The sequence below is a fragment of the Platalea leucorodia genome (assembly GCF_965183815.1).
Source record: "Platalea leucorodia genome assembly, chromosome: 3".
Classification (NCBI taxonomy): Eukaryota; Metazoa; Chordata; class Aves; order Pelecaniformes; family Threskiornithidae; genus Platalea; species Platalea leucorodia.
The window spans coordinates 82,399,217-82,409,298 of NC_138825.1; the positions used below are offsets into that span (position 1 = coordinate 82,399,217).

Here is a 10,082-nt window from a genome sequence, read left to right on the forward strand (position 1 = left end):
GTGACGGGAGAGCACATAGAAAAAAATCGTTTCCAAAAGGCACAATTTCCTCGACACAAAGGTACAATAAAAATATATGGCCACTGAAATACGGGCGCCTCCGGGGAAGCGGGTGCCCCTCCGGCGGGATCCCGGGCCCGCCAGGGTTTCGCCCCCCGCCTCCCCTCCCCGCAGGGCGGCCGCGGTGCCTGCCAGCCCGCGCTCCCCCGCGGCACGGCCCCCCGTGGGACCGCCCCGGGAGGCCGGGAGCTCCGAGTACGTGGGGACGGGGGGGCTGGAGCGCTCCCCGCCGCCCCCCGCCCCGCCCCGGCCGGCCCCTGCATCACTGCTCGCGGCTCCTGCTGCCGCTCTCCGGGTCGCTCTGGTCGTCGGTGAAGCAGACGTCCACGTCGCTCTCGTTGTCAGTCTTTTGCTCCTGCTCGGGGTGCGGGTAGCCAGAGTCACTCTTGTCCTCGGCCGCCTTGCCGAGGCTCTGCCCCGGGTGCCGGGACTTGACGTGCCGCTCCAGGTCGCGGCGCCGCACCAGCACCTTGCCGCAGTACTCGCAGCGGTAGGGCGTGTTGCCCTCGGCGTGCAGGCGGATGTGCTTGTTGAGGTTGCTGGGGTCCCCGAAGGGCCGCAGGCAGACCTTGCACTTGAGCGGCTTGTAGCCGGTGTGAGTCCGCATGTGGATCTTCAGCCCGTACTTGCGGGAGTACAGCTTCCCGCAGTAGAGGCACAGGTGCCCGGTCTTGGGCTTCCCGCCGGCCGCCCCCGCCGCCCCCGCCGGCAGCGCCTCCAGCCGCCCGCGGCCCTTCTCGGCCGCCAGCTCGGAGAGCTGCTGCGTGTGCATGGCGATCTCCCGGTCGATGCTGGCCAGCGAGCCCAGCTCGGCGGCGTGCAGCCCCGCCGCCGGCCCGCCGAAGTACGACACCGACTCGGGGTACTTGAGGAGGCCGCCCAGGTGCAGCTTCAGCGGGTAGTAGGGCGCGGCGCCGTAGAGCAGCTCCCCGTTGTAGACGGTGAGCGGCATCACCGGCAGCCCGCACTCCCCCGCGTACGCCTTCAGCCCCTCGAAGGGCGGCAGCGCGAAGCGCTCCAGCGCGCCGCCGGGCAGCGGCGGGTAGCGGGCGGGCGGCAGGGCGGCGGCGGGCAGCCCCCGCTCCACCTGCCGGAAGGCCGAGGCCTCCTCCAGGGGCGAGAGCAGCGGGAAGGCGCGCAGCCCGCCGCCGCAGGCCAGCCCCGCCGCCGCCGCCGCTGCCGCCGCCGCCGCCGCCGCCGCCGCCGCCGGGGGGGCGGCCTCGCCCGGCAGCGCCCCGCACTTGGGCGGCGCCTCGGCGGCGGCGCGGCCCGCCTTCAGCCCCCCCAGCAGCTTGGAGAAGCCGAGGGCGGCGGCGCCCCGCGCCTCCTCCCGCAGCGGCCCGGCGGGGCGGAAGGCCGAGCGCGCCCCGGGGCAGAGCGCCAGCCCGTTGCCGCCCGCCGGCCCCAGCAGCGGCCCCGGCCCGCGGGCGGCCCCCACGCTCATGTCCAGGGCGCGCTCCTGCTCCTCCTTGCCCGCCGCCCGCTTGGGCAGCCCCGGCTTGGCCGGCGGCGGGGAGGCGGCGGCGGCGGCCTCCCGCTTGACGGCCTCCCGCGGGCCGCAGCCGGGCGGCGGGTGGCCGCGCAGCGCGGCGGCCGGCGGCTCCTTGGGGGGCAGGCCGAAGGCGGCGGCGGCGGGCCGGCCGTGGTGCAGGAAGGGGCGGCCGTGGCTCAGCGCGCAGTGGAAGTGGACGTGGGCCTTGAGGCTGTTGGGGTACTTGAAGGTCCTCCAGCAGTACCAGCAGATGTACCGCTCCTCCCCTGCGGAGGCAAGCGGAGGGGCCCGTCAGCGGCGGCTGCGCACCCCCGCGTCTCCCCGCGCCCCCGCCGCCCCGGCCCGCCCCCGCCGCGCCGTGCCGCCCTGCGGAGCGGAGCGGTGCGGAGCGGAGCGGAGCGGTGCGGGCGCTGCGCGGCCCCGGCTGCGCTGCCGCGGACCGGGCGCCGTGGCGCCGGGGGGGAGCAGCTGCTGCCGCGAGTCGTCTGTCGGGGGGCCCATCTGTTGGCGTTTGCAGAGGAGGTAGCGTATGTCAGGGAGTCGGCTGCACCGAACAAAGGCCAATCTAATGATCGTGAGCCCCTCATTAGGCGGCCAGACAATATCCGATATGTATGGGCCATATGTAATCGTTCCCTTTCAGAGGACAATGCCCTTTGTGCCCCGTCCCCTAAACGTTTCGGCTTCTCTCAAGCGGAACAGACCTCGGTCGCCGCGGCTGCGGGGACTGCCCGGCACCGCGCAGGCACAGCCTCCGCTTTCCCCCTCCCGGCCCTGCTTGCCAGGAGTGTCCTCCCGAGGAGGAGCATCTCCCCAGCCCCGACGGTGAAACGCTGCCTCTGCGGGCAGCCTGTCTGTCTGGGTATCTTTAGTTTCTTTCTTTCTTTCTTTCTTTCTTTCCTTCCTTCCGTCCTTCCTTCTTCCCTCTCTCCCCTTCTTTCTCTCTTTCGCTCTCTCTCTCTATCTGCCTCCCTTCCTTTTTCTTTCTTTCTTTTCTTTCCTTCTTTTTCTTTCTTTCTTTCTTTCTTTCTTTCTTTCTTTCTTTCTTTCTTTCTTTCTTTCTTTCTTTCTTTCTTTCTTTCTTCCTTTCTTTCTTTTCTTTCTTTCTTTCTTTTTCTTTCTTTCATTCTTTCTTTTTCTTTCTTTCTTTCTTTCCTTCTTTCCTTCTTTCTCTTTCTTTCTCCCTTCCTTCGTCCCTTCCTTCCTTTTCTTTCTTTCTTTTCCTCTTTCTTTCTGTCTTCCTTTCTAACCCTCTCTCTCCTCCCCTTCCCCTTTCTCTTCTTTCCTCTCCTTTCTTCTCTCTGTCTATATGTATCCACCTCTCTCTCTCGTTCCCCCCAGTCACTACAATCCATCGCCCAGGCCTTTCAGAAGCCCCCGCAGTTCCCCCGAGCCGCTGCCCACCCACCCTGCCCGTCCCCAGCTGACCCTCACTCCCGGGTTAGTGCACCCAAACGCCGAGTGCCCCACAGAAACGAGAGGCCGCTCCTGGGGCCAGCTCCTCATCGTCGGGGGGCGATGGGGGCGAGGTGGGGCACAAGCGACCGGGGATGGGGGGCTCCGGCCCTGCGCTGCGCTCCGCGACAGCCGGGGCTCCCGGGGGGCGGCGGGCCACCGAGCCGCGCTTGGGCCGGGGATCAGCCGGTGGCCGCTGCGGGTGAAACACGAAGTCTTTGCTCTCCGCGGGAAACTCGGGCGCGAACTCGCGTGGCAGAAGGATCCAGGGCTGTTGCGTGTGTCTCGCCGCCCGTGTCCTTGCCGTCGTGCGCAGCCCTTCCTCGCTTGCCGTGCGTGGAGCGGCGGTCCCAGGCTGTGCAGCGTTATGAAGTCGTCGGACGTAGGTTTTCGCCCCGTCGAGGAGGGAGGCGGGAGCGTGTCTGCCCGGGCCCGGCCGGGGCAGCGGCCGCGGGAGGCGGAACCACGGCCGCAATCCCACCGCCGCGCGTGGGAAAAGGGGCAAAGGACGGGCCGGAGGGCGTGCGGCCACAGACCCCGCGGGCTCCCTCCTGCTGCCTTCCTTGGCCTTCGCGGCTCTCTCCCGCGGCGCGGTTTGGCCCTCGTTGTCCTCGGCAAAAGCGTGGCGGGACCGGCGGGACCGGCTGCCTCCCGAGCGCCGCCGAGCCCGGCCCGGCGCTTTCCCCGGCTCAGCTCCAGTCCAGCAACCATCGCTCGGGGGGGAAAAAAAAAAAAAAAAAAAAAAAGCAACGAAAAACACCCCTTTCTCGTCATGGTAAGCCCAAATAAATAGGGTCAAACCCAAAAGATTTCCAAAGTTTTGTTTTGTTTTGTTTTAAAAAAAAGCTCTCGGAATTTCTTCTGCCCTGAGGTTGTTTTTTTTTTTCAGCGTACTATCCTTAAAAGAAGAGCGCTTCAGCATTTTGATACCCTTATTCTGAGTCCGTATTAATTAGTCTGGAAACTGTGGGACTGGAGACAGAGCAGATCGGCAGGGTCAGTCTGCAACTAAGCCTCGCTTCGACGGGACGAGGACGATGCCACACGCTGGGTGCCTCTCGCAGACCCGAGCTTTCTTGCCCTTCTTTCCCCTGGGCAGCACTGGTAGCCATCCGCAGGCAAGGGCTGCTGGCCTGGGGGGGCAGGACCCAGCACCGTGTCCTCCTTCCTGCAGCCGAAACTTCGCCAGAGCCCGGGCTTTTCGAGGGGGTGACCCCCCGCAGGCCCAGTCCCTCTCTGCCCTTGGTGGGGGGGACAGAGACGTGACCAAGAGTTGCTTTTCCCGGTACAGTTTAAGCACAAGGAGGGACTTGGGCTCTTGCGCATCGCACGAGTCCGATGGGTCGTGAGCAGCCGGCGCCCGGCGTTCCGGCCATCACCCCCCTCCAGGCCGGATCGCGGTTACCCCGCGGAGCAGTCAGCCTTGAGGGGCGGGGAGGGCTCAGCCCCTCCCCGGATCGTGCCCTTGCTCCCTTCTCCGGGACACGGCCAGGCTGAAGGATCTTCCGCGCCGGGCAGGGGCAGGCGGGGTCCCCCGGCCGCCGGCTGAGCGGGCTCGGCCCCGGGCGAGCGAGTGCCCGCAGGTCGCCCCGAGCCGCTGCCGCCCCGGGGAGCGCCGAGACCGGGCGAGAGGGCCCGGGGCCGGGGGAGCCCGCGGCCGCTGCCGGAGCAGCCCGACGGAGGAGCACTGAGGAGGTTCGTCTTCTTTTCCCCCGTTTCATGTGCTGCCACCTTATCGTTTTTGTTAACATCGGTGTAACTCCAGCTAAGAATCAGCTTGCTGATTGAAACGAGCCGTCCCAGACGGGTGTCTTCGCCTTCCCGATATCCTCGGATGTCCTCATCTGAGCGTAACTTGACGCCGATTTAATTTGTACCTCCTGCATCCTAATTTACGGGGACTGCCCACTACCCACTTCGACTCGGCTCTGTGAATCTGTCCATAAAACAACCTGAAAAGAGGCTCTGAAGCTCTGACCGAGGGACACGCAAGGTGAAAGAGGTATTTTGAAAACCCGGGAAGCCAAACTGCTGTCTCGCATAACAACACTAGCGTTGTCTCATAGAAATCCCATCTGCCTATCAAAAGATCATTAAATTGTGCCGATGACGGACCGACTCGAGGCACGGGGGCCTTTCCATACGCTACCGAGTTAATAGATCACCCTTTAAATATAAGCAGATGGAGTCTTAGTTTAAAGGGTGGCAGGTTAAAAGTCACTGCAGCTGTGCTGGCATTAATTTTTCTGAGGGCGCGGATTTGAAGGGCCCGCGTTTGCCTACCGCAGTCTGAGCTCCCGGCAAAGGTGTCAATTAAAGAGGGTTTGTTTTGTTTCATTTAATTTGGTGGCTCCGACATGAATGCCCGCATCCGTACCTTTCTCGTCGTGCGTCGGGGTGGCCGTGACGGGGATGTCGAACCACTGCGCCAGGGGGTTGGAGTACCAGACGGTGAGCTCCTCTCCCGGCTGGACATCTCGCAGCGCCCGGTAGAAAATCTGGGAGGGGGAGAAAGGAAACTTCTTCAGGAGGCTTGAGAGGGGAGGCAGGTGGCGGAGAGCGGTGCCAGGCCGGCCCGGAGCCGCGAGTGGGGTACCTGTCCTCCTGGCAGATCCGCAACAGCCTCCAGTGTCTGCTCTTGGGAGTTTCGGGCAGCCCGGATTAACCCTATCCACTCCAGAGCTGAGCTCCCGGCTTCATCCACTAATTCCCCTCTCACCATCCGCACCTGGAAGACAGGCGGCACCGCTGTCACTTCCACGCGAGACGAAACGGAAAGAAAGCAAAAAGCTTACCCGTCCCCCTGCCTGCCTGCCTGCCTGCTCTGCCTTGCCCGGCGAGCCTGCTTTCACCCCCCGGGCAGGTGTCTGGGCACGGCAGCTCGGAAGCAGCGGCGAGAGCATCTCGTTTTGCCGCCGGTTTGCCTCTTCCAGCCTCACCCGCCTTTGGGCAGGACCCTCCTCGGCTCGCAGGTGCCTCGGCAGAGCTGCGGCTGGCCCGGGGGGTTGCTGCTCTGCGGGGGTGAGGATGGAAGGGCCCGGGCCCGGCGGGGACCTGCAGCACTGCGAGGGGAAATGGGATTTTTCCCTGGGGTCGCGCTGGCCCAAACGCACGTTGTCCCGTCGCAGCTGCCGCCTTTAGCTTAACGCTATATTAAAAGCCCAGGTAAGATGCCTTTTTTTTTTTTTTTTTTTTGAAGGGTTTGTGCAGCCTCTGAGTCCGTGCAAAACAATTGCGACACACACGACTTGTCGGGAGACCGGGAGGGGGGAAGGGGAGAGGATTCTGCTTAGCTACAAAGTCTCTGTAGTCCCATACTTCATAATCTGCTTGCCCATACAAAGAGAAAATGAAGTGCCCGTTCCCTGAATGACCGTGCAATAAAAGTCATCGGAACAAAGCAGTCTAAAGCGAGAAACCAAGGGAGCCAGATGAGAAATAAATTTGAGTGGGCTGGCAGAGCGTTTAAAAACAATTAAAGGGCATTAAAAATCCGAGCGGAACGCGTGAGCCGCGGCTGCCCGGGGGGTGGAAGGAGGGCTCTCACCCGCAGCCCCTGAAGAGCCTGATGGACGGGGCGAGTGCCCTTCGCCGCCGCCGCCTCGCTCCTTCCCAGCTCGGACACCGACGGACCCCGGAGCCGGTGGCCGGGTGGCCGTCCCCCGCTCCGGCTGTGCAGGTTGTTTGCGGCTGCGGGGCTGGGAGCTGGTTTGCGAGGAGGCCGAGCTGTGCTCCGCCGGGCGCCGGGCTGCCCCGGCACCTGCAGCCCGCACCCCGCCGCCGGCCCCGGGGAGCCCCGGCCCGCTCGCCCCGCGCTCCCCTCCGGCCCCAGCCAAAGGACCCGCGGCCGAGGAACGGGACGGGGCGGGGGGAGGCCACAAACCCGAGCCAAACGCAGAAATAAATTGGTGCATCTGCCTCTCCCCCTGCTCCTTCCCCGGACAAACCCCGGGGACTGTGAAAGCCGCGTGCCCCCTTCTCGCCGGGGCTCCAGGGGCGAGGCGCCAGCCGCCGCACCTCCCGGCCCTGCCGGGGAAGGGGCCATGCCCGAGTGAGCCGAGCCCCGCGGGGCCGGGGCCGGGCGGCGGGACCAGCGCCCTCCGGCACCGGGCACCGGGCACGGGGCTGCGGCGGCGCTTTCAGCACGTCTGTGTCCAAGGCGGGGGCGCGTCCGCTCCTCCGGGAGAGCCGCCGGGTCCCCCGGCCTCGCCGCGGAGGCCGGCCGGGCTAGCGGGGCCCCGGCGCTGGCGAGGAGGGGGAGCGGGCACGGGCGGGCGGGCTTCCCTGGCACAGCCGCGAGGAGACATCTCGGGACGCTGTGGAAACGCTTCCCTTTCCTTTCCTTTCCTGGCTCGCTCTAAGAAGGGAGGCTCGAAGAGAGAGGGGGGAAGAGCAGCCTCTTCTCCCAAGCCGGCTTTCCCCCGAGTCAACGAAAGAGCAAGGTCCAGCGGTGCAGGAGAGGCGGTAGGAAAATACCTTTTTCTTGGGTCCCGGCTCCCTGCGGTCTGACAGGTACTTGCCCAGTTTGAAGATGCCCGGCACCGGGCCCAGCCGCAGCCCGGCCGGGATGCAGCTCTCCGCGCTGACGCTGATGGCCGGAGCCCGGCTGGTTTGCATCGCTGCCTCTGGCTGCGAGCGCTCGGGAACCCCAACTACTTAAGGGGGCCGGAGTGACAGCGGCTGGCGGCGGGAGGATGAGCGCACAGGCGTATCTCCGCCCGCAGAGTGACGCGGCGGTGTGCGGCCGCCGGCTTTTCAACGGGAGCAGGAGGGGTACCCCTTGGCAGGGGGATGCTCTGGGGCGCAGAGTTTGGTGAGAGAGTTTGGCTCCTCGAGCAGCTGCGGAGTCCCATCCAAGAGGGTCACATGGAGCCTTTCCCTAACCCTCCTGCATAATCAGGCGGAGTGAATGGCTGGCAGACAATGGGCCAGGCGACCTTCCCATTCCTAAAAATCCAATTTGTCAAGGGCAAAGAAAAGGCGCTGGTGAATCAAAGGTCTGGAGGGACCATTAATCCTCAGCATGGGGTATTGTCCCCGAGACAGTTACGATATTTTAAGTGACAAATCCACTGTATAATTTCTCCATAAATTTTACTTCCTTTTATTGTTCCTCGACAAACCAGTTTTGGAAAATAAGTGACTATTTTAACTCTACTTGGCTGAGCCTTTTGAGGTTTAATATACTTCAAAGATTTTTAATTCTCTTCCCTTGGCTTTATTGTAAAGGAGATTAAACAAAGAGATGGGGAATGTTTTGAGGACTTGTTAACTTCTATTGATTCCCGGCGTGTGCCATACAGAAATTGGGCAGGTACTTGATGGGAAAACACCAGAAAATACCTACACTTTCTTTTTTTTTTTTTTTTTTTTAAAGAACGACCATATTACCATTTCAGTGGGTTGGTTTCAGGCCAGTAATCTGTTCAGAAGAGCTTTGATCCTCAAGGAGGATGAATAGCACAAAATATGAGCCGCCGTGGCCCCTGTAAAACACAAACCGCTGCATCTGCGAGCGCTGGGGAAGCTGTGTCTGTAGTTGGTGCGATTAAGAAATAGAGACAGGAGGAAATAGAGACATAGAGCCACCAGGAAAGAGAGAGGCACGGCCAGCAGATAACACAGATGTCTAGCGAACAGCGTGCAGCTGGATTCCTCGTTTCAGACATCCACAGGTTCCTCTCCCACACGCAAAATCGCTTGCACCGAGACCGCTTTCGGAGGTGGAACCTACAAAAAGCGACTGTAAATAAAGCCAGAACGAAAGGATTCGAACAGAGTGCCTCTCTGTCCCTCCTCTTCGCATAAATATTTTAATTAAGATACAACGAGGCGCTAGGATTAAGTCAGTTTATAATTCAGGCTGGGTAAATGTCCCAAGAATTTTCCAGGAGCTGGAAGGTGTGCGACTTTTTTCTTACACACATGCAACAGTCCAGATGTGCCTGTCAGACCAAAGAGTACAGTAACGAATTCAATTTTCCCCTTTGGCTTTTTGTTTAATTCCTGCTAGCGGGGTTTCTCTGCTCCGTACCTCGTAACTCTCCAAAAAGAAGATTTCTGAACCTTTCTCCTGCGGAGAAGTTGCACATGCGGATTTTATCCATTGCTTCTCAGAAGCAATTGCAGATATGGAGCTTTTTATTATTATTATTATTATTATTTCCCACTCCGTTTTTCTAATAATCAGACCTAATAAATTTCAAAAGGAAACCCAAAGAGCTGCGCTTAGAGGTGTATCTGCCGAGAGGCGCCAGGTAACCGAGCGGGCTCTTCCCAAGTAACCCCGCTTTCTGCAGAGATAAACTTTAGCGCGTAGCTTTCGATGTGATCGTTAGCGTGGGCTTCACTCTGGGTTTGTTCGCCGCCGTCACGCGTGGCACCGTGGGCGCAAGGGCCGCAGGGATGCGCACGGGGGACGAGAGCGATTTTGAGCCGGCGCGTCTCACCAGCTGGCAGCCCCAAAGCTGCCCTTTCCCCTCGCCGCGCCGGGAGGGCAATTAAAGCCCAGCCCGGCCAGTCGCCGCCGCTGCTGCCGTGACACTTGCCCGGGCCGGTGGCTGTTCGCGCCGGCCCCGCCGCGGCAGCGCTCCGCCAGCCCGCCCGCTGCCCGCCGCCCGCCGCCCGCCGCCCGCCGCCCGCTGCCCGCCGCCCGCCGCCCGCCGCCCGCCGCCCGCTGCCCGCCGCCCGCCGCCCGCTGCCCGCCGCAGGGCACCGCCAGCCGCTTGCCGAGCCGGGGCCGGCCCCGAAATGTCGGCGTCCCTGCGGGGACCAGCGGGCAGCCACGGCCTGGCCCCCGCGCGGGGGCTCCCCCGGCCGGGAGGCACCGGGAGGCACCGGCACCGGCACCGGCACCGGGACGGGGACGGGACCGGGCGCTGCCGCCGCCTGCCGCGGGGTCCGCCGGCCGGCACTGCCCCCGCCCGGGCCGCGGATGGGCTTGTAGCGCTGATCCACGCTGGCTGTCGCGCCTGCCCCCAGCAGCATCAGCGACCATCGATCGCGCCCCTCCGGGGTGCAGCGGCAGGGACCCCCCCGGGGGCGGGCGGGGGCGGGGGGGGACCGGTTTCTTCTT

At 63.4% G+C, this 10,082-nt stretch overlaps 1 protein-coding gene across 1 annotated transcript; it reads right to left on the reverse strand.

The window, feature by feature from the left end:
* Positions 1–322: 322 nt before the first annotated feature.
* On the reverse strand, positions 323–7,624 carry PRDM13 (PR/SET domain 13; the record flags this gene model as incomplete). Its single annotated transcript, XM_082307088.1, has 4 exons — positions 323–1,818; positions 5,385–5,505; positions 5,604–5,735; positions 7,484–7,624. The coding sequence occupies 4 exons, from the start codon at positions 7,622–7,624 to the stop codon at positions 323–325; spliced, it is 1,890 nt and encodes a 629-aa protein (XP_082163214.1).
* Between the last annotated feature and the right edge of the window lie 2,458 nt (positions 7,625–10,082).